The 23926-nt window shown below is 40.5% G+C and overlaps 2 protein-coding genes across 3 annotated transcripts; one reads left to right on the top strand and one right to left on the bottom strand.

Annotated features, from left to right (window-relative positions):
• Window positions 1–211: 211 nt before the first annotated feature.
• LOC116322323 (TOG array regulator of axonemal microtubules protein 1) lies at window positions 212–14533 on the bottom strand. The gene is made up of 23 exons (XM_039603586.1): window positions 14199–14533; window positions 12476–13658; window positions 10294–10354; window positions 8812–8940; window positions 8391–8645; window positions 7993–8270; window positions 7632–7852; window positions 6910–7010; window positions 6624–6788; window positions 6448–6516; window positions 5969–6138; window positions 5362–5524; window positions 3672–3899; window positions 3174–3297; window positions 2971–3076; window positions 2453–2688; window positions 2177–2335; window positions 1664–1790; window positions 1451–1566; window positions 1154–1337; window positions 796–1015; window positions 623–709; window positions 212–533 (listed from the first exon to the last, which is right to left on the bottom strand). Exons 2-23 carry the CDS (start codon window positions 13508–13510, stop codon window positions 280–282), a joined length of 4488 nt encoding a protein of 1495 aa, XP_039459520.1. The 5' UTR covers window positions 13511–13658; window positions 14199–14533; the 3' UTR covers window positions 212–279.
• A 1547-nt stretch (window positions 14534–16080) lies between these two features.
• Window positions 16081–23637, top strand: LOC116322324 (kelch-like protein 28). Of its 2 annotated transcripts, none has more exons than XM_039603355.1 (6): window positions 16081–16382; window positions 17229–17518; window positions 17605–18242; window positions 18391–18834; window positions 20000–20208; window positions 20321–23637. In XM_039603355.1, the coding sequence occupies exons 2-6, from the start codon at window positions 17258–17260 to the stop codon at window positions 20482–20484; spliced, it is 1716 nt and encodes a 571-aa protein (XP_039459289.1). In that variant the 5' UTR covers window positions 16081–16382; window positions 17229–17257; the 3' UTR covers window positions 20485–23637. The 2 variants fall into 2 exon arrangements, with proteins under 2 accessions (XP_039459289.1, XP_031598217.2); XM_031742357.2 differs by having other exon boundaries at window positions 16084–16382; window positions 17258–17518.
• The last annotated feature ends 289 nt before the right edge of the window (window positions 23638–23926 follow it).

The raw sequence follows: 23926 nt of genomic DNA, 5'->3' as shown, positions 1-23926 counted from the left end.
TCACTTGCAATGTTGATCCTGGAACAACATTTTCATGATGATCTGGGAACAACACCAACACGACGATATCAGATCGACCATGTTACAGCCATCCATGCTTCTGTACCAGAAGGAATCTCACTGAGATAAGAATAAGAGCTCCAACTTCTTAAGGACTTTCTCTGTGTTTATATAAAAGTGCAGGCACTATAAGAAATGATAGTGAAACATCTTCAAGTAAGATCAGTTTTAATGCTGTCCCTCTTTCGACATTTGGTTCTGTTTGAAGTCTGCTTTACCTTACGATAAGGTCCTCAGGATATCATTTAGACTTTTATGGACATTGGCAGGCTGGGAGGCGGCACACTCGCTCAGGCTTGGCCCCATCTGCGCATAAAGGGCTTGGCACAGGTTGGCGGTAGCACCCCTTACGCTGCCACCCCGGCCATGAATGGTGCCGCTGTGGGTAGAGGTGCCCAAGAGGTGCCAGAGCAAGGGCAGCACTTTCTGTTCTACCATCTGGGGCTTACGAGGGTAGAGCTCTGTCACAAGGTCTAAACATAGAAGATGAGAAGCAATACACTGCATTTAGATACATCAAGCAGAAGCTGATTAAAGTGCAGAACTAGGACACCAGACATACCTGCCACCTTTTCGATAAGGTTCACCTTTGCCTTCCCACTTAAAAACTGAGCCTTGGCGCAAAAAGGCTGAAGGAGAAGTATGTTGTCTGTAGTAGGCAAAAAAATGAAAGTCAAATTAAAGCAATTTTTTAACCAAAACCTTCTCCTTTATTTTAATGCTCAAAGTAAGTACCTATATTTAAGATGAGTGCATTAATAGCTCCAATAGCAGCAGAGCAAATGGCATTGTTCTTTGAGTTGAGGTGATTGTCCACGATTGCTGGGACCAGGATGTTGACCACTTGGGACAGGTTGTCCTTTAACAAGTGGACGATTTTCTGTAAAGACTCCAGGGCATACAAGTTGACCTTGCTGTTGGACTCCTGCAGCCTGGCTCTGAAGGCATCAAACACCTAGAATTAGGGAGATCAGAAAGTGAAAGATAAACACTTAGTGGTCTTTTCATTATAATGACACCAATGACAGTGTACATAAAGAAATACTAAATGGATTTGGAGGAAAAAAACAAAAAAAAACATGAAAATACTGACCGGGAATATACTGTTGATAACCATGTTTGGGTTGTTTTGGCAGTCAGCCACTAGCCTGTCGATGCCTTTGATCCTCTCTCTGAAGTCCTTTGAAGCCAGCAGATCCGAGATCTGCTTGATGTACTCAGTCTTGTCTGCAAAACTCTGTGTCTGAGATCTACAGCTGTAATGGCTGTGAGACTCCCTGTATATAAAATGCATCATAATTCACCTGTTTTCCATATGTATTACACATTTGTGAAAAATAAATTTGCCTTAATGGGCTACTCTGGTGCATTGGTTGATATCTACACCCACCTGTTGGTCTGGTTGAGTGGCTCTCTGTTGAGCGATGAGGCTCTGACTGTACCGCTGCCCGGGAGGGAACGTCTGCCTCGGGCTGACTGAGTATCTTGAGGCATCTCACCAAGACCCTACAAAACCCCCAACAATCTCAGAGTTAGATGCCTATATTTAACCTCCAGCCAAAATACCAATTTTCCTGTAAACATAAACAGAAAGAAATGGTACCTTTGTCTTTAGAGTGAAGACTGTGTCTCTGACAGTCTGCAGGTCTTTGGTAGGGATGTATTTCTCCAGGATCTTTTCAAATTCTGGGTGGGAAGACAGGGACAGCAGCATTCGACGTCCAAAGTACCTTTGAGGGGAGAAGGTGTAACGTTATCTCACTTGTTAAAGTGGCATTAACCAAAAGCAACGGAAAAGCATTTCTAAACATATTTTAATGAAATGCAAGGTAATTACAGTACAGTGACACCAAAACAAATAGTGTCAACAATAACAAAATCAATTCCAGCAATAACTGCAAATAGATTTGGATTGTACTATATCCTTTTGATGGTCTAAAGATTTTGAAAATGTCTCAGACTTGACATTTTCCTCCCACTATTATCTGTTATCGCTAAATGCTTTTTATGGGAATACACAAAAATTATAATCTCACCGTTCAAGCAAATATGAACAAGTTGTAAAGAAGTTAAAACACAAAAATGAATGAATTAATATGAAAGATTTTTTACATACCTGGCTTCTTGTGAGGAGTCTTGTGCGAGTTTGGCCACGGCAGGTAAAATTCTGTCAGTGAGATCTTTAGCCCCAGAAAGGAGACGTGCAGCACCAACCTTCTCAACCAAATTAGCCAGATGTTGAGCCATGCATTTCCTCACCACTGCATTAAGGTGACTATCAGCAGAGGAGGAAATCAATTCAGCAATCAAAGCTTAAAATTATGTAGTGATCCAAACAGAGAAGAAGCAAACAAACAACAAAGAGCTGTCTGGTGTGTGTGTGTAATCTAACCTGAGTCCTCCAGTAAGTAAAGCATTGATGCTTCTAGTAGGGGTGCAGTGCTGCACCATGCAATCCAGTGCTGCATCTACATCCTGCCTAATGAAGGCATTACTCTCCCCAGCCTTCTGCAGTAAAGCTTTAACTGTCCCCTCTAGCTCCTGGTCCATCGATCGCTGAAGGTGTGTGTACAAGTCACCCAGGGTACACACGGCAACCCTGGACACACTCGACCGCAGGTTCTTCACCTAAATAAGATTAACAATATTAGTGCTTAAGGTATAAGAAGAGTAAATGAGCACTGATAACATATTCAAGATATCTATATGACCAAAAAAAAAAAAAAATCCCCAATGGGAATTTAGCAAAATGCCAAGCAATTATGGCTGAGACTATATATAATTATGAAGCAAAACTATTAAGACACAGAGAAATTAAATATAATTGCAAAACTGGAACAGCAGAGTCAAACACCGCCATGCATAGATTCCCAAAATTAAGTGGGATTGTTATTCAAAAAATTATATTACCTCTTGAATGAGAGATAGGCAAACATCATGAAGCCGGGCCTGAAGTGTATCTGAGTGATAGTGTGCAAGAGAGCGCAGGAATGTCAGTCCTTCAATCTTCTTCTCCCTACATTTGAAAATAACAACGCACAAACGGTAATAATTTTACTCTGTGGTCCACATTCAAAGAGATGCTTAAGGATGATGGATTGATTATTTCTCACCAGTCTTCAGAGTTCAGCAGATTGAAGCTTTGCACCAGCGCCAGCTCGGGTTTGGAAAATGGACACGGCTCTGCAGGATCTGAGAGATTTTTCCTGTGCCCCAAACTGCCAGGGGACAGCTCATCTAAATGGCCCATTAGACACCACACAACACACAGATTCAGTCTCATGTTACATCTCAATCAGGCTGAAAACAAGTGCTCTGTGTGTGTGTGTGTGTGTGGGTGGCGGTGCATTAACAGCAGGTTGTCAAAACAAAGTATTGAAGCACATTACCCAGAGCAAACATCTTATTCACCCATTCTCTGATGGCCCTAGAGGTTTAATTATTAATGTTCCAACATTTTCTATAAACAAAGGCCTGTTATAGCAATGGTTTGTAACATTCTAATGTTACTGAGTATCGTTAAACAGGGACAATGACTTTCTGTGTGCAACAAAGAATATGCAGCATGTAGTAAAAGTCTACAAATGCTTGGGTTTTTAAGATCCACTCACCTGAACTGTGGGACAGTGAAGGACGGGTTCTGCTCAGGCTAGGTGCCCTCCTAAGACGGGACACATTTTTAGGGTTGGGTGGAACTGTAGGGGGGCTGGGCTGGTGGGGTGGAGTGAAGCACTTAACTGGGCTTTGGGGTCCTTGGGGAGTGTCAGGACTGGTGACAAGAGACTCATCAGAGACAGGGTCTGCTTTAGATGTCACTGTGCTGCCATTCATATGCAGATCTGCAACAGAGAAGAATAACGTTCGAATCGCCAGACACAAAAATTTGAACTTTTTACACATGCAAAACATAACATAACAAAGTGACAGGCTTCTGTAATTCAGGCGCACAGGAAACTTACCACCTACATTAGTGGTTGAAAGCAGCACTGCTGAGCAAAAGGCTTTATTTTTTTCTTTATTATTAAAAACATCTAAACTAGTTAAGCGTGTCCTTCCACTGACACTCATGTGAGAGAACCAGTAGTACCCCTCACACACTAGCTTTGAGAGGGCTCTCTCTTCTGAACTGAGAATAAAATGAATCCTGGGAAAACTTCTTAATGTCATTAAAAAAACAAAACAACAACAACAATGGCACTAGTGAGTTAAAAATGCTACATGCATGTTAGGGTTTTTAGTTCTTTTCCCAATTCGCCCTAAAGTAATAATATCATTATTGTGATCCATACTGTCACCTCTCTATATATAACTGACACTTTCAACAAAACACTTTGTTGTGCACATGCCTGGACTTCTGCATGCTATGAAATCTGTGTGTGTGTGTGTGTGTGTGTGTGTGTGTGTGTGTGTGTGTGCGCGTGCGTGGCCTCCACAATGATCCGTCATCATCCAATGTGAGAAAACAGAAGATGCTGGTTTAAATTAGAGCTAAATGTGAGTGGGCACTTGAAGACACTCATTTATCATCACCATAATTTTTTCCCCACCAGGAGTTTTTGATGGAGAAACTCTGCGGTGTGGGGGCAGGAAACAATGAAGAGTGGAAGAGAGGCAAGTGAGACATTTTGCACTTGTACAAACAGACTGCAAGAGTCAGTACTGTAGGTCTAAGGTAAAACAGTACAGTTGGCAAATTTTATGAGCCAACGATGTTTTAGCTCTTTAACTGACATCCGTCCTCTTTAATTATGTCGTACTATATCAATATTTAAAGATCTCTTTATGTTGGTAATAAGAAATTCCCAGTGTGTGTTCCTCTCTCATGCATGCTCCACTGAGCTTTGTGTGGTTGAGCCACACATTTTGCATTACGTTGGGTGGATACCTCCACCCTAACAGCTGCACATTAACCTTCTCTACTCCCCTTGCCCTGTTGGGGATGCCATCAGTCATCTGAAATCCCACAGGGAGATGTGATAGGATGATCGGACTGTGGAGCAAATCAACACTAATACATGCTGTTTACTCTTTAGGCCATTGTGCAAAACACTTATGTTGTTTTGTGAGTTCACTATGCCCAAGGGTGCAGCAGACACAAAGCTGACGTGTATAGATTAATAAAAAAAAGTGCTATACGAGATAGTTATAAAATATTTAAAGCTATCTGCAAAGATGGATTTTTTAACCATAACCAGAACATTTATTTTAAAGAAATTAAAGGTTAAAATTAAATTGATCTTCTGTCACAAAAATGCATCACATTTCTTAAATACAAAATAAAAGGCAAAAACTTTCTCTTGCCTTTAATGACTAATGCTCCATTTTCCTCTGTTGGTGAATCAGACAGCATCTTCCTGACACGGTGGCGAATCTCATCTGCTGAATACTGCCCTTGACTTATCGGGCCATCTAGTTGATCCAGCCTGTTCTTATCCCGGCCAAACCTTGCATTCTTTATCCTCTCCTGCACAACCAGAAAACAAAACAAAAGCAAAAGCACACACACACAGACACACAGAGTCAGATTCTGCTAACTGGAAGCTTGACATTATGAACTACGGAGCTGTGTCAATACCAATACATATGGTTGATTCTGATATTATAAAAAAATGTATATACAATATAGATATAGTTTTTTGTTTAATTTGAAATTAACATTTTAATTTAAAATGTGTTTTGTCTCTCTTCTGACAATTAATCAGGAGTGCATTAAGCAGAGAGTCAAAACACACACGCACAAAAAACATTGACATTATCAGAATACGAATACTTTATTAATCCCAAAGTAAATGATGCCATATGTTATATCGTATATTCAATATAAACATGCCAACAGTATTTACTATTTAAACATCACAGTAATATATAGCAACACTCCTAATCCACCGCTGAACAGAGTGTGACTAACCTTAACCTCTTCTGGACGTGGGATGATATCACCGTCTTGGTAACTGCCAGACACAGCGTTGCTGTGGATGCCCGCTGAGGGATCGGTGGGGGGTTTGAACGATAAATCACCCTGCTCAAGTGGCAAGAGAACTCCTGGACGGCTGGAGGACACTGCAGTGCCAAGCATGCCTAATAAGCACGAGGGAATAAGATGACTGATCTTTTAGCGGTTTAACTGTGATCATGTAGGAACAAGCAAGTTTATATTTATAAGCTTTATTTAAAAATACATCCAGAAAGCAGCTGTAATTTATAGCTAGTTGAAAATGTGCAGTTTAAACAAAACGGATGGGAGAAATAAAACGTATGTTGTTGAGTCCTTTATTTAAAAAAAACCCCAAAAAACAAGAGCAGCACTGAGCTACATCAGCTTAGTAACACAGCAAAAGCCTGGACAATCAAATGATAACTTGTATCCTTTACAGATCTGAAACTTACCTCTGCCAACTACTCCTTCAGACGTGTCTGTGCCTGGTGATTTCCTACTGCTGCTGTGACTCTGGGATCCTAAACATCAAAGGAGATAAATAATGAGATTTAATTATTTAAGCACACACAATGCTATTAGAAGGTATATCCAATACAGCACTCTGTTCTCATCGATGCTAGCTGACCTTTGGGATGCTTCTGAGCTTTTAAAGATTCGCGAAAAGCTGGTCTGACCAATGGAGGGGATGGTACCATTTTCTCTTCGTCAGTTTTGATTATGCCATTGGAGTACGTAACTCTCTGCCCAACCACACCCACCTCAGATGAGAATTCATCTCCCTGGGACAACACTTGGAAAAAAAAAAAAAAAAAATAGAAAACATAAATTTTTTTATGGGTTCGTAAATAAATAAAATAAAAAAGACACACGGCAATGCAACAAATGGGAAAAACCTTTCTCTCCTTTTCTACCTTGAAGGCTGCTGAAGTCCGAGGACATAGAAGACCTCAGTTTTGCAGAAGGCACTCTTGCAATGCGAGGTTTCATTCCTGCAGAGGCAGAGTTTCCAGGGCTGGTGACAGTTGTGACAAGTGAGAAATGATCATGAGAAACTGCCTGGCACCATTCAACACATCATCAGAGAACACCTAAAGACTACCAAGTTACAGCTTCTTAAAACTGTCAACATGATTAAACACAACAGGGAACAAATCCCGTATCATCTTTATTAAAAAACAAACATCTCCCTGTTACATTTAATATAAAAGATCACTTCATAAGCACATCTATCTTACCGGTTACTTTTTTGTCTCTGGATTTCACTCTATAACTAATGGCTTTTTGTTGTTTTGTGATTTATTTGCTCTATTTTCCATTGTAAATTAAAAAAAATAAAGTAAAAGAATTTTTTTAAATTAATTCTGCTCCTTTGTTGGTATTTTGATTATAGCAGAAGGGTTCACCAAGAATAAGTATGTGGCTAACTGTTAAAACTGATGCTTTAAATATACTTCCCACTTTATACCCCTGTCCCACTGTCTTTTTTTTTATTATTTATGTATTTGCAGCATATGGAGGTGTCTTTTATCTGGTGTATTAACATAATTTCAGACCAACACAGTCAAACTATATGAAAATGTGAGGCCACACTGTAAGCAATATACGCCAAATGTAGAAAATCTGGATCTTTTACCTTTTCATGCCATTAAAGCTGGAGTTTGCAACTGAGCTCAGACTAGAAAGTCCACTTTCACTAGTCGAGCTGGTAAGCACTGGAGAAGTGTTTGACAGCGAGTCTAGACCCAAGTCCACCTTCACAGCTGAGTCAGGACTGTCTGGATCCGGACTACTAAGGCTTGCTTTGGCCCGCTTCTTGGCAGCGCTGTTGCGTAGTGAGCGCAGGGAGTTGAGCATCTGTGGGCAAGTTACAAAGCTAATAGGAACTCATAGAGGCTTGATTTTTCATTTTACTTCAACTGCCTGTTCATGCAGGGCCCTTCCTGATGGCTGATTATAAACAACATCCAGTATACAAAATAGAGAGTTATGCTGACCTCCTGCATGTCCAGAGGATCATCTTCTTGAAGATCATCCACCCCACTGACGCCACCAGGGTCCACATTAAGGGTCTTTTCTAACTGCTGATTCAGAGGGCTTCCTGGGGCATTGGATCTCTGGCCATTAATGGAATGGATGTGCTCTGTTGGAGGGATTACTGGTGAGACGGAGAAGGTGCCTCTGGGACTGCTCAGTGCCCGTCTGAACGATGAAGTGGAAGAATTCATGAGGGAGGCACAAAGAGGTCTGGGAGAGCATCTGCTAGAGAAGTCACCTAGGACAGGATAATAACCCGAAAACCCCCCCCACAAAGGTAAAAAAAAAAAAAAAAAATGTTTTTGACATTACAAACCAACACATATGGAATGAAGTCTTTTTTTTCCAACCAGATTACCTTTCGCTGTCTCTCTCCAAGGGCTGGTTTCTCGCTGTTGGGGGCTGTTGTCCTTCTTGTTGGGCCAGGTGTTGGACATAGAGAGGGAGGAGTCTGCATGACGGCGGGATGGGGTTGGGGTAAGCATGCCCCCTGGGAGCGTAGCCAGTGGGTAAGAGGGCAGAAGAAAGGAGCTGGATGTAGTAGGGTTTGAGGGGAGGGAAAATGTTCGCTCAACGCTGGGGTTCCTCGAGAGCAGACGTCCTTTGGGTGCCACTGTCAGACATTACATTCACTTATCAGAGCCATGAAATACTGCGTAAGGACACTAAACGGTAAATGATACTTTAAGTGTACTTTCAAGATTTTACTCAAATTTAATTAAAAATAAATCAATAAAAAGAACTTTAAATTTAAAAATATTTTTGAAATAACTCCATACCAACATCTGGGTCAGAGAAGTTTGTGGTTTTAAAGATATCAGGTTCTAGGTTGAGGCTTCCACTTCTCCTGAGATGTGCAGGAGACTCCCTCCTTCGGGAGCCCTGGGGCTTTCGGGGCTCCGTTGAACCTAGACACAAAGTATATTTTTACATTTTCATTAAAAACAGAAATGCTAAAAATTAGTTACTAAAAAGACGGCAATAAGAAAAACCCTAATAATGCCTATTATGAAAAGGTTTATCGACGAAGTCCAATAAAGTTTTTTTTTAAAAATTTGAATATTCGACCCTTTAGATGTTTTATTTTCTGAACAGCTCAGAAAACAAACAAACAAACAAACAAACATGAAAAGTAAGTTAAAAAAAAAAAAAAAAAAAAAAGGATAATGGAAAAAAAGTCATTGACTAATGTGTTTTCCGTTCCGCTGGTAAACTCTGGACTGGAGAGTTGCGGCTTGATTCCACTCTCACCTGTGACCACAGGTAAGACGCACCAGCAGCCATAGAAACTGCACATTTACACAGTGACGTTACGCAAGAGTGGAAAGTTTTAGCCAAACACACTATTGACTTGTATTGGGTGTTGAAGAGGTCACTACATTTCAATATTTCAGGCACATTTCCAAACTTGTTACCTTTTTGTCCCATGTCCCTAACTTAGAAAAACATGGCGCAGCAGTATTGGAAGTGAGTCTAATCTCTTTAATCAACAATAAAGCAAGCCACAATAACTTTGATGCTGTTATTTTTACTGCCTGTGTCCATTCTGAAAATTATTATGCTACCTTTTAACACGCTGAAGTAAGTTTGACACGTTCCAACCAAGCTTCAGCTCAAAATACAGCACAGATCCTTCATTCTCTTTCAGTGTCTGTAGCTGCTTTTAAACTAAATTAACAGCTGCTGTCGATGCCCCTTTCTGTGGGACTGCTGTACTAATCAATAGCCGTACTAACCAACAGTGAATTAGCATGACATTTTGTTCCAGTCTCTGTTGGGATCTGGCAGAAGTGTTGGTCATGTCGGCACTCTTTTATTTTATTTAATCTGACTGGTATGCAGTCAGATTATATAAATATATGGATTTTTAAGGACCCAGTAAACATTGCATTTATGGTGTGCCATTCATTTAGTCGGGGATTTTGTCCTGTTAGCCCAAACTTACTGCCTATTAGAACTTTAATAAACAGCTACCTTTTGGGAAAATGAACAGTACGTGAGCAGTATTGTCTCTCCTGGCATGATGTGAACTGGCATGACACCAATCTGCCAAGCAGCTTGTCAGCATGCTCATCTCACGGTTTTCGTTGACATGTGGAACAGTAACTCCTTTGACTCAGGATGCTAATCCAATTTAAAGCTGCTCTAAACTGAGTCAAGCTGAAGTTGAACATGACAAGCTATCAACTGCACTTGTCAACTTACTGTATATGAAATTAATGTGAAAAAAAAGGTTAAGAGAAGAAAGTTTTGGTACTTACTAAAACTGGGTATGTAGGTTTCTGGCTTCCTGGACAAAGAAAGGCTGTCCCCATTTGCCCCCTGTGAAAGAATATACAATTATTTCTTTAAATGGTAAAAATTAAGTATAAAAGGTAAAACAAGTGGCATAAAAACAAGTGCTGCTGTCTGATAATCATCTCTGGGGTTTCAACAGGGAAGCATTCACAGTTCAGCACATCTTTTTTCAGCCACAGTTGACAGTTCTAGCAATTCTAGGCCAATTATGAGGCTCGCACATATTCTGCCACTTCACATTGTATTTTTCCTTGTGTGAAATTGAAAAATAACTCAATCAAAAACACAGACACACACTACATCACTAAATGCTTTTCTCTGCAGGAGGAAAGCATTTAGTGATGTCCATAGGTTCCGAGCTTTGAGCAGTCACTGACACACTAAACCTTTTATATTTATAGTCTGTCCAGTTATTTCTGAGCCTGCTAAAATGACTGTGGAAAAAAATGTTTGTAATTCCTAAAGGGTGAAGTCTACACTGCCAACTTGATTGCTTCATTTCAAATACACTGTGGTGGGTTGGAGGGGGAAAAATTACAAAAATGATGAACCTTGTCCAAAGGCTAACTATAACGGGGACCTCAATGTAATGTCATTCACTCAACAAAGGCACGCAGGAGATATTTAGTCAGCTAGAAACATCTGGCTTAGGGTCTTTCTGCTACTCTAAAGTTTAACTTGGTGTATGATGTCCACTGTTCACATTTAAGTCTTAAGGTCACAACGCAACCTTAGAAAGATGAATAAAGACTGCTTTGTTTTTTGTGTGTTTTTTTGTATTTCAACCACTCAGATAAAACAGTGAGGCTGAAATTAGTCCCGCTGCCTATAATCTGATCAGCACTCATAGCAGAGCACTTGGCATGATTGCAATCAACAGTGGAGCAGTCAATAGGCCATGTTTTACAAGCATAACTCTGTGTTATTACCAATTATGTTTCACGGTCGCTTCAGTAACTGTGCTATCTGGTAATGGGGTTGCTGGGAAACAGACACTGCTGTAAACGCAAGGTTTCTCCAATACAGGCTCTGAGCTGGATATTAGTTCCCAGAACAAAACACAGTCAATTAATAACTAATTTTAAAAAAGCCAGGGGATTATTAAAATAAATCTGGTAATGGCTTAATAAGTTCTTATAGTTTGTTAGGTTACAAATAACATGTTCTCCATTTCTTCCTTCAAACAACCAAGCGGTATTTTGAGAGCTACTGTCGCAAGCCTTGTACTTGAAACTGGGCGCTCATCCTTGCAGCAATGGTGTCACTATGCAGGAAAAATGAGTCATCTACTGTATTTCCTCCAGGAATAGTACCAGTGAGAGCCTATCCATTTATCCCTGGTTATAAAGAACTAAGAGCCAAATTAATTCACCGATCTTAGTCTATTTTTATATGCAAAGTCTTGGAAAACATTTTTTTCAAAAAGAAAAAAAGGGGAGGGTGTTAAGGCAGTTCTAAAAGAAGAGGGTGTGCAAGGATGCATTAAAAAAACTTACAAAATGACACACGGAAGCAAACCCCTTTCCTCTGCTGCTCTTTATCACATACTGCATCATGAGAGCTATATCTATATTTAGGCTTTATCCTCAAAACTGTCTCTGAAGAAAAAGCCACCTCTAAAATGTCTTATAAATCTTTGGAAGGCTGCCTCTAGTTATCACTCATCCTCACTAAAAAATACTGGTTTCTGATAATGCAAACATTTATGTTATCTGCAAGCTAAGCAGGAGTAAAATAAGACAGACAACAAGGACAAAAATAACCACTCATTTCATGCAGTGACTGCAGTTGTTGGCTCATTGGGGGAGAAATCAACATGAACTGCTTGATACTGAGATACTCAGTAGTTTATAGGAAAATATTAAAAATATTCCTTTGTTTAGGCTGTCAACAGATGAACAATCATGCCCTAATGTGCAAAACTGAAATTTGCTTCATTAATGTGAGTCAAAATCATCTGTTATTGGGGAAAATTAATTGGCGATAAACCAGATAATTCCTCTAAACTATGTCTTATTTTGACATGGTAAGAGAGAAAAAGCACACAGGTATTTAAAAACAGATTCTAAATCATTGAAAGTTATACAAATGGCATAATTATCATAAAAGATTATTGAGATTATCCCCAGTCTTGATGAGCTCCACCTGTTCAGTGCACTTTCCATTGGGTGTACTGCACTGCTGTTGGTCATTCTCAGTGGACGAGAAGCTCGACATCTCCCAGGGTAGTTTGTTCTTTCCTTTGCCCGCACTGACAATCCTCCTTTGAAGTGGAAGGTCATCGGTGAGGGAGCCTAAGCTGCCATAGCCATATAATCTGTCACAGTCTGGTTCTGTTCTGTGGCTCCTGGCACTACTTATCCGCCCTCCATTCAACACCCAGTCTAGATCAGCTCCAGAACCATACTGTGGTGAGCACCGCTGGCCCGATTTGGGCACCACCAAGCCATACTCCACTATACCTTCCGAGGAGAGTTTTGGAAGTATGTGCCTTGCTCGTCTTGCCTGTACAGCTGCCATTAGACCTTCTGCATCCTCATTCAGCTCAACCATATCAACAGCTTCCATAAGAGACGGCTTTCTCCGTGCATCAAGGCAGTGGTCAAAAAGAGCAAACAGCTCGAGGGCGGCATGTCGGACCCTCCTTTTGCTGTCTGCCAGGTATGGTGCAACCTCAAAGCAAAGCTTGGGGATGCTGAAATCTTTCCTAGGATGAGTGAGCATAGCTGCCATAATGACGTTAAGGACATCTTCCCGAACCCTGGAATTCTTGTGTTTCAAGTGACCAATTACAAGATCCAATACTTGCTGGGGTGGAATAGTTTTCATCAGCTGTCGAAACACATTCAGGTATTCATTCCTGGTGACAGTGCGAGTATCCCCTAAAGCCTTTAGGGCGACTAAGACTATATGTTTGAAATATTTGTCTACAGCTGTATCTAGCTTCCGAATTAACAAGTTTAAAACTTGCAAGGTGCCATGAAACACCTTAAAATTACTATCGTCGAGAAGTCGCGGGAGAAAATTTATAAACGCCTCAATGCCAGCGGAAGGGACTGACTTAATGTCCACTTCTGAGAGGATGTGTTTGAGCTCCTCCACCCCATTTGTGCGATTCTGGTAATTCTTCACATCCAGAAGCTGCTCCTGTAACTCCTGGGTGATCAATCCAGGTATCATTATTGGTACTCTTTTGGTGGATTTGGTCAAATTTTAGAATCCAAGGAAGCAAACACAATCCTGCAAGGACAGTAATGCTTCTCCTCTTTACTTGGTGCTTTCATCCTGAGTGGTTGATGATGGAAAAACCACAGTCCCGTTTGTCAAGCTGTAAATGCAAAATATAGAGAATTAACAGTCAAGAAAGGGCTTAGCGGTTCCTGTAACACCGCATTAAAATATTTAGCATGGCAGAGCCACATAACGGTGTATGTTTTTAGCGAGAGTCTCCTAGTGCTCCAGATCGATCACCATGATACGGTAGATAAGGGCGAAGGAGCACAACCACTTGTGGCTCTTGGAAACGTAGTTACCACAAAAATGGTTACAATAACCTTTACGTTTGTATGTTACATTATTTCTGCTTTTTTTTTTTTTTTAATCTAATTAGTTAGGCTTTGGAAGTGTGTCGATTGGAGCTTTAGTGTGTTATTTGCTACAAAATAATGCCTTCAATTGACTTACAATTAAACCTTGATCACACGTTACCGCTGAGCAGCCTAATTAGCGAAGCTACAGAGAATCTTAGCTTACTACAACACCACTGAAATGGTGCTAAGCTAACTCGCTGCTCCGCTAAATTTTTTCCACCGTTGTATGCTCGGTGTGGCTGGGCTATCAAAGTTAGAAAAACAGCAAGAAAACAGACCTTGCATTTTCTCCCGGTCCTCTTCGGCAACGCTGGGCGACCCTATGTGATATTTCGTCGTCCAAATTTCCATGACATATTGCGGACGCTACAGTTCTCTAAGTGCAGACGTTTCCCTGGCTGTTTTAGCTGACGTCTGGAGTGTTGAATGTTTGGAAGCTACAGAGGTATTCACCTCGAGAAGAGCCCCCCTCCCACTCCGTTACTTCACACACACAGAAGACACACACCGAAGCTGCAAAATGGCGAATACATGTCGCAAACTAACTGAGTGCTTCCATGGAGACGCGAGCACCAGGCTCCTCCAGGCGGCATCGTCGTCACGGAGCCTGCAGTCCAGACTGAGACGTTTAAATGGATCTGAGGTTAAGACTCAAAATAGACAGTGATTATAAATGTGATTATGCGAGCGGGAAAATCAAAGTATTTTACATCTAGTTTTCTTCACTGAATATATTCAGCATGTTCCTGAAAAAAAGTTTAATGTCCATATTTATGTAAAATCTAAAAATTAAACAATACGTTATGGCATGAATATAAAGTGCTGCATTGTGTTACATTTTATGCCAACATGGGTGTGTGTTATATGCAACTCTAAAATAACTTTTTAAAGTTATTTACCCAGTTATTTTTTGGTCTCTTTGTGGTGTTATAGTTGAACACTAAGACACACACACACACATTCACACAGATTACAGTTATACTTTCTTTTCTTGGTATTTATTTATCACTGTGTAAAAGAATGTGTACTATTTTTTTGTATTCACAAAAAATAAAATTTAAACTAAACTAAGGAAATGGAAATGTATGGAAGTTTCGTTATTCTAAATATGGACTATTTTATGCCCCATAAATGGGCAGTTATAACTGCTAGTGAGTCGACGTTATTGTTATGCAAATCTTTCATGAACGGATAAATTGCGAGGCACTGGTATAAACTAGACTACACAGATTATTTATAACATAATAACAAATAGATAATTATATAAGGTAGCTTTAAAAAGCTATCATTTTAATTATGTTTTTCTGATATTATCTTGTACTAATCAATGGAAAATTGTCAGGGTTCTGGACTGTATTTCTCGTGTTTTTAAATTGTGACTAATGTATATTTCATTTTAATAAGAAAAAAAGACTTGCTGTTAAGCTCACAAGTCTTTGTAATAAAACAGCATTCTTCAAAATGTCTTTTTAATTGAATCCTGAAATACAAATATGAATTGAGAGTGTATGCAATACTGGCACTGTTTTTTTTTTTTTTTTTTTTTTTTTTTTTTTAGCAAAGATAGATATTCCACATAGAAAAACACATTATGCTGTGAACTTAGTCAGCAGCCAACACCCTTTCCTCCTCTTCTCTGGCCCCTTGCACACACACACAGCATTTATAATGCACTTCACGAGGAGGTCTGATACAAGGATATTTTATTTCTCAAAAACTCTTAAAAAAGTAAGCTTCTTCTCGGTAGTCATCTTTAGTAACAAAGTTGAGCCGAAGGTCACATGATTCCTTAAAAAAAACATACACTGTCTTCCAAACAGAAGACAACAAAAGGGTAAATTATGTGTGCTTACTTAGCAGCAATATATCATGTGAGTAACACTGTGTCATGATGATACCTGGTGCCTACATTTTGCACTTTCCTTTCCTCTCACCTCCCACATTCAAGTAAAACATATGCCTGCAATGCTGCCACATAACACAATAGGCCAATACAGTGTTTGTATTGGATTAAAAATGTTCCTTTTTAAATTGTGAAACATTTTTTTTCAAACTGTAAAGCAATCGCTCAGTACAATGTAATTTACGTTGCTCTAATGTAGGATAAGTGGAGAGCACAATTTCAGAGAGGAATTTTTTGAAAATAAAAATAATAAGTAAAATAAAGGAGGAAATAAGTAAAATAAAGAACACCAAGTAGAATACGGTTACACTTTTTAACGAGCGTTGTCATTGATTTGGTTTTTAACCATTCAGTGAATTAAATAGCTGTAAATATAGTTTTATTTTGAAAATCAACGGAAGTGGGTGTGCTGCCCTGGTAGCTGGTTATAATAAGAGCTCGTCTGTAGCTTTGTGGCTAGGTTGCAGGTTGTTTTCTTGATAGCCGCCCGGGCTTCGCTGTCGTCGCCACTGCAAAATCGGTCATTACAGCGGCACGCCAGACGGGCTGTAAACTACAGGTTTGTTTTTCTTAATCTGACGACACTAAATGTTATCTAAATCCTGGCTACAACGTCACGTTTTGTATCTGTCAGCCATGTTACTGTATATCAATCAATGATACAGCTAGCCACAGGAACCGTGTTTATTTTTAGCAGCTAACCTGCGGTGACTGCAGCGCAGGGAAACAGGAATATCAGCCCTCTGTATTTGTTGGCGTGGAAAAAAAATATAATGACAGTACAGTGCACACATGAGCGTTGTGCGTGTGATGTTCGTGCAAATTTGTTTATGCAAACTGCCAAGCTGCTGGTGAGGTTTACAGTACTGGCTAGCGTATTAGCCGTGTGCTTATTTTAAGCTAAGCGGTAGCTAGTCATTTTTAATCTGGCCAAGTCCTGCGTTCAGAAATCAAGCCTAGGCCCCAGTTAACAAACTGATGTGTTGTTGTGACTCGTTGTCCCAAAGCTTGGATACAGAGTGCTCACATTTAGCCACCTGGCTTTAGGGCGGTCTAGAATGTGTGTTGTTTTTAGCTAATACGTGTAGATTACTTTACGCTGCGTTGTTTCTTAATAAAGATCATGCTTATTTAGCTTAACTCACAGTAATCTGCTAACAAAACTGGCTAGAACAACTAATGCAATACTTGGTTCGGGGGAAATAATGTCTGACTGCATCATACTGCCCAGGCGTGTTTACATAACGCGTGCTGTTATTACGTCACGTTACCCAAGCCAAAAGTGTGACTTTTCAGGCTTGTAGTGTCAGGGCCGTATGGCACTTGGATAACTTCCAGTATTCCTATTAGCTGACCGGCATATCTTTGGAAAACATCACTGACTTTATGACTCTTCTCAAAACAGTACACTGATCTGTGATTTGCTGCTCTCAGATGGACCAGCAGGACCAGTCCTATATGTTTGCAAGTCTGACACGGCCTCACTCAGAGCAGCTGCTGCAAGGCCTCCAGCTCTTGCGGCAGGATCACGAACTATGTGACATTGTGCTGCGTGTGGGTGATGCCAAGATCCATGCCCACAAAGTAGTGCTGGCCAGCATCAGTCCTTATTTCAAGGCCATGTTTACGGGTAACCTGTCAGAAAAGGAGACCTCTGAGGTGGAGTTCCAGTGCATCGATGAGGCTGCCTTGCAGGTATGCTTCCATCCAACACACGCTAGCTGCAGTGATTAACTGCTGTAGCATGTTTATTGTAACACTTGTGCTGTCTTTGCTTCTAGGCTATAGTGGAGTACGCTTATACTGGGACGGTGTTTATCTCCCAGGAGACAGTGGAATCTCTGCTACCTGCTGCCAACTTACTCCAGGTTAAGCTTGTACTTAAGGAGTGTTGTTCCTTCTTAGAGAGCCAGCTGGACGCTGGAAACTGTATAGGCATTTCCCGCTTTGCAGAGACTTACGGCTGTCATGACCTGTGCTTGGCCGCAACGAAGTTCATCTGTGAGAACTTTGAGGAAGTCTGTCAAACGGAGGAGTTTTTTGAACTGACAAGAGCCGAGTTGGATGAGATTGTGTCCAATGATTGCCTTAAGGTAGTCACAGAGGAGACTGTATTTTATGCCCTCGAATCATGGATCAAATATGATGTAACTGAGAGACAGCAGCATCTGGCTCAGCTGCTGCACTGTGTTCGCCTTCCGCTGCTCAGCGTCAAATTCCTCACTCGCCTATATGAAGCCAACCATCTTATACGAGATGACCACGCATGCAAACATCTGCTCAATGAGGCCCTCAAATATCACTTTATGCCTGAACACCGGCTGTCCTATCAGACTGTGTTGTCTGCACGTCCCAGGTGTGCTCCAAAGGTGCTGCTCGCAGTAGGAGGCAAAGCTGGACTGTTTGCCACATTGGAAAGGTAATACTAGTGACTTGTAGCTTAGAATTAGATGCATTTGTATAAAAGCAACTTTCCAAACTTAAATTTTCTTAAAAAAAAAAAATTGTCTTATTGTAATTTTATTTATTTTTGTTTGTTTGTTTTCAATTATCTCCTTCTCTTTCAGCACGGAAATGTATTTCCCTCAGACGGATTCATGGATAGGACTGGCCCCTCTCAGTGTACCCAGATATGAGTTTGGGGTGGCGGTGCTGGACCACAAAGTTTATGTTGTGGGAGGCATCGCCACACACATGAGGCAGGGCATTAGCTATCGGAGGCACGAGAGCACCGTAGAAAGCTGGGACCCCGAAACCAACACGTGGTCTTCAGTGGAGCGTATGGCAGAGTGTCGCAGCACACTTGGTGTGGTAGTCCTGGCCGGAGAGCTGTATGCCCTGGGAGGCTATGACGGCCAGTATTACCTCCAGTCTGTGGAGAAGTATGTCCCGAAGCTGAAGGAGTGGCAGCCCGTGGCACCCATGACGAAGTCCCGCAGCTGCTTTGCCACCGCTGTGCTGGATGGGATGGTGTATGCTATTGGAGGCTATGGCCCAGCACATATGAACAGGTAATCTTACTTAGTGTAGTTGTGTATATGCTTTAAGTGCATGTTGTCTCCAAGTGACCACTAAATACTGGGACCAGGCAATTTTAAATAACTTTCCAATTTATTTAGCAGTCAAATAATGCTCTGTATAGATGCGTGTGACATAACATTGTACTTTAAAAAAAAAAGATGATGATGATTATTATTATTACCATTATTATATATATTTATTTATTTATTACTAATCTTTTGTTTAAAACAGGTTAGGCCTTTAACACTTCCTAACAGGTTTTTTTTTTTTTTTTTTTTTTTTTTTTTCTCCTCTCAGGGTTATGTTAATTATTTATTAGAAGTGGCAATGAAGTGAAGGATATCGAGTCTTGCTGAGAAAAAGACCAGGAGCTTGTTAATAAGTGCTGGATAGCCATAACAGAATTTGTTGCTGTATTGCTGAGGTCACTAGAGAGCAGTGCTCATGTTGGTTGTTTCCTTGACTCCCAAAACCCCTCAGGAAAATGTGTTTGGACAAAGAATCTTTGGGGACATTTTTCTTCTTCTTTTTTTTCCCCCCTGCTTTCCCCCGTGGCTTATATGGCCTTGCTTGCTGCAAAACAGTGTTAGTTTGCCAATGTTCCGGTGGCTCTCAGGAATTCATCGCTCCCTCATTACAAGTTCAAATTGGTGTGCTAGATATGACCATCTAACTTGTTTTCTTTTTTTTTTCTGTATGATTAAAAGAAAATTGCTCAGTCATGATGTATTGTGAAGATTGCATGCATAGAAAGAGCCCCATTGTGTTTACATTACTTAACAAAATTTCTCAGCACACAGCTTTAACAGTGGTGGTGGAAAAAATAAATACAATGCAGCAGTGCCTCTGTTATTTGACTAAGCAGTAGCTCCCATTCAAAGCTGAACAAAGGTTCTCTGAACTGTCATTCAGGTTTTAGTAGAAGGGAACAGGAGATGGAGGAAGCGTTCTTACACCAGATGTGTAATGTGAGCTCACCTTTAGGTCTGTAAAGACTGGTCATTGTGGATATTGCCATAAATGTCTCAAAGTGAAGGCATACAAAACCACAGCTGGAAGCAAAGCTAGGTATTGCAAGTAGCGGGTGAGATTTGGGTGAGTTGGAGCTTTTTAACCTTTATGTTTTGATAACTGTGCTGCCTCTGCTGTACACAGCGTGGAGCGGTATGACCCTAGCAAGGACGCCTGGGAAATGGTAGCCCCCATGGCAGATAAGAGGATCAACTTCGGAGTAGGTGTGATGCTTGGATTTATATTTGTGGTGGGTGGACACAACGGAGTGTCGCACCTGTCCAGCATCGAGCGGTACGATCCACATCAAAACCAGTGGACGGCGTGCCGACCAATGAACGAACCCAGAACTGGTGAGTTTTGAATTTTATATTCAAAATGAGTGACTCTGTTGTGATGGTTGGATCCAGAAAATGGGACAAAAAGCCTATAATGAGATATGTTTGTGGTATCGTTATCTTCCAGGTGTGGGCTCTGCCATTGTGGACAACTACCTCTATGTGGTAGGAGGTCACTCTGGGTCATCCTACCTGAACACCGTTCAGCGTTATGATCCCATCTCAGACAGCTGGTTGGACTCCAGTGGTATGATGTACTGCCGTTGTAACTTTGGTCTGACTGCCCTTTGACCCATGGCCCAGCCAGCTAGGACCCAATAAATTACCTTAGACACAAAGAAGACTTTTTCTTTTTTTTTTTTTTTTTTTTTTTCCCTCGTTCTTTTTTTTGTTTTGTTTTTTTTTTTTGTTTTTTTTTGGATCTCTTCCTCCTCCTTCCCCACATTCATCCTCCAGGTGCAGATGAGCTTACCTGCACGCTTTTTGTTAACATCAGAGAGCATTTCTGGGTGGATGGGTGTACCGGGCTAGCTGGCTGGCTAGAAGGGGGACTGCAGTCTGTGCTGCAGGGATGAGGAAGAGCTGGAAGGTTCTGGAGATATGAGAGGAAGGTGGAAGGTGTTTGGATGACTGTCACTGGAAAACTGAGATGAACGCTCTATTGCTGCTGGACCACAATGAGGACTTCGAGCTATGTCTCAGAGGATTGTGGAATCTGCTCATTTACGTTACAAAATTCTTCGTCAAGTTTGCACAGTTTTATGTTGTGCTTCACGTCCTTAATTATGTTAAACTTAATGTTTTTGTTTTGTTTTGTTTAGGAATTTCCCTGCTGCAACCAGAGCTGTGTGTTCAAATTTCCTAGAACACTGCAGTTTGCTTGTGGATTTGATGACTATGTGGTTATTGGCCATATAGTGTGTATGTCTGTGTGTGTGTATGGTCCAGGGGGTACGTGCATGTCAGATAGAACTGTTTAATTTTGTTTTGTCACATGTCTGCGTGCAGAACTGATGCTTGGGCTCAGCAACGCAGGATAATTCTGCATCCACATCAGTGCTTGACAAAAAAACAACAACAAAAAATAGAAAAGTTGGAATATTTATATTTTCTCAAAAAAGGGCTGCCTTTCTCTTGTAAATAGTCTAAATGAAATATATAGATATAAATATATCCTCTAGTGCATTGCCTGTAAATGTTTTTCTGCACTGGCTCACTAATGTGTGTGCGAATGTGTGTACAGTTTGATTCCCACAGCCACTGTAGAGGTGAATTCTCCTGAAAGTGTTCACCACTAGTCTCTGCTTCATCCTCTGAGCCATTTAAAAAACAAAACAAAACAAAAAAGGAAAAAAAAAAAAGGCCTCATATTCTCTCTTCTGTTGCATCGGTCTAAGGTCAGATCATGCACTTGCTACTGTTCACAATAGTTGAAACTGACCTTGGCCGCCTTTTCACCTTTTTTGGTCTGTATACAATACTAACTGGTGCTATATTTAGGATTCAGGATTTAGCTGTTTGTCTGCGTTGCTTCATCCAGTTAATGTCAAACTCTGTTAGGCCTCTGCTGTGTAACTGGTGATAGTTATTTGCTATCGTATGAATTTAATTGGAGAAAATGCAAGTGGCCCCTAAAACTACTAAAAAGGAAGCCTGTGGACCAACAACTGCAAACTTCTACCTGCATAGTCCCCAAAGGCGAGAAGATTGGCTTTTTTTTTTTTTTTTTTTTTTTTTTCCTCCCAAATATTTCAAACTTTTTCTTTTAATGTTACACTTTCTCCATTATTGGTCCAGTTGCAGGATGTGAGCATGCTTTGTCAATTATCTGTAGCTGGTATGCTCTCTTGGCTTTGAACACGATTTTATTTGTGATTGGGTCGGACATTTCTGTGCTAGTTAATCCTCCACTAAAAACATGTCTACACGTGGCCAGGTCTTGCTTGCAAGCTCAGGTTTTAAGTAATATTTTCACAGATTGGTGTGAAACGCCAAAACGTTTAAAAAGGAAACGGTCCTACACAACATCTTCCCTTGTGTGCCACATTTGAAATATTTCCCCTGCATTCTTTAATGTGGTTATATATGGAGATGGATGATAAAGCACCAAGGGATGTGCTTGCCAACTCTGGCCATGTTGGTACTGTCATCAGCCAAGGGAGAGGGTTCAGAGCGTGCCCCTGGGGTGTGGGCGACTGGGCTCGAGTGACTGCACAGCAATAGAGGGGACGCTCGACTAGCAGACGGCCAGGTAGTGATGCGTCTTAAGTCACTTGTTTTATGTTCAAGGCAAGTTTTGAGTTGCTTTGTGGACTAATGTTTGCACATAAGTGGGAACTTTAACCAAGCTCTGCATTGCACTTACCAAACTATTTGATACATATTGTAATTTCTATATATGTTTTGATTTAAGCTAATGGCATTTAGATACTGCAATAAGACTTTTGTTCCCTTTCGTGGGTTAAATTATGTTTTGTTGTTTGTCTCTTTTTAAAAAAAAAAAGAAAAAAGAAAAAAAAGGCCAAGGCATCTCATGTTGGTGTACAAGAACCCCCACACAGCATGTCTGTCAGATCATACTGTTGGCTGGTGATGTGGATGTCCAAATGAAACATCAGATGGTAGCTTGACATTGTCTAAACCAACCAGTCATCCTGTGTTGTCATTTTTGTTGTGCATGCTGGTTCATTTTGCACAAAGCATGTTTATTTGGGTCAATTTAGATGAATTTTTTCCTGCAGTTCAGCACTTAAGTCTTGTAAACACTACATAGGTGTGTTCTTTCACCTTGCCCTTGCTTACTCTAAACTCAATCTGTAAGATGAGAACTTAAATGACATTTGCCGTGCAAACTGGTCAGGGTGTCACATGTGAGAATCGCGGTTTGTCACAGATTCTTTTTTTTTTTTTTTTTTTTTCCCCTCCCATCAAAGTCAAGTACTTTGAATTTCTGATTTATTTGAAAAGTAACACACAACTTAATTTGTATGTCTGTACACTTTATTTCAAAACGGCACAACTATTAATTTTGTATTTAATTTTTGTTTGTGTTCTCTAAACTCTTGTTTTCTGTCTGTTGTAATAGCGTTTGTCACTTTAGCACTGCAGCCACGGCACAGAATCACGCAGGCGTAATTGTGCGCCGTCGCCGCTGCCATGATTCATCTTGTGTCACTGTTATGTACATATGTTGCCATTTCTGACGTGTATACTAACTATTTTAAGGTTGGAGAGAGGCTGATGAAAATCTGGAAACGTGAATCTGCAAAAAAAGAAGGGATGTATGCATTTTTTTTTTTTCTTTAAATTATGGCCTAAATTAATGTCATGTTTTGCCACCACTCTCACCAAAGTGCTTGTACAAAGAAAGCAGATGGATGACTAACACATGTTCTGCAGTGGCCTACCACTCTGTTTATGTTTGGGGGGTGAAAAAAAAAAAAATCCTACGAAACTGATGTCAATGTTAGCCAAAATGACCACTCTGCTTCTTTTTACATTTCCCTTGTGTGTCTGGAGTAAGGTGATGATCTTGAATTTTATATCCTGTGGATTAATACTGGAAGTACAAGATAACATTAGGTGTTTAAAAACAGTAGCTTTTCACATTTTCTCATGTTTGACTGAAGACATTTTACATACATTTAAGTCTGTTTATGTGGTGCAGCTGTACCCAGTTTAAAATAAATGCCTGCCTTAAAAAGGTACTGCCTGCTTTTTCTGCATCTCTTCC

Source organism: Oreochromis aureus, linkage group 19 (assembly GCF_013358895.1).
Source record: "Oreochromis aureus strain Israel breed Guangdong linkage group 19, ZZ_aureus, whole genome shotgun sequence".
Lineage (NCBI taxonomy): Eukaryota > Metazoa > Chordata > Actinopteri > Cichliformes > Cichlidae > Oreochromis > Oreochromis aureus.
This window is presented reverse-complemented; position numbering and strand designations above follow the sequence as displayed.

What these genes read in the sequence shown, in the direction of transcription:
- LOC116322323 (XM_039603586.1), bottom strand. Translation starts at nt 13,510, where the DNA reads ATGATACCTGGATTGATCACCCAGGAGTTACAGGAGCAGCTTCTGGAT. An exon ending in ATCCTCTGGACATGCAGGAG is followed by an intron (nt 7,853 to 7,992) that starts GTCAGCATAACT and finishes ACTTGCCCACAG; the next exon opens with ATGCTCAACTCCCTGCGCTC. An exon ending in TGGAGCATTAGTCATTAAAG is followed by an intron (nt 3,900 to 5,361) that starts GCAAGAGAAAGT and finishes TCTCTGTTGCAG; the next exon opens with ATCTGCATATGAATGGCAGC.
- LOC116322324 (XM_039603355.1), top strand. Translation starts at nt 17,258, where the DNA reads ATGGACCAGCAGGACCAGTCCTATATGTTTGCAAGTCTGACACGGCCT. An exon ending in TCGATGAGGCTGCCTTGCAG is followed by an intron (nt 17,519 to 17,604) that starts GTATGCTTCCAT and finishes CTTTGCTTCTAG; the next exon opens with GCTATAGTGGAGTACGCTTA. An exon ending in CTGTTTGCCACATTGGAAAG is followed by an intron (nt 18,243 to 18,390) that starts GTAATACTAGTG and finishes CTTCTCTTTCAG; the next exon opens with CACGGAAATGTATTTCCCTC.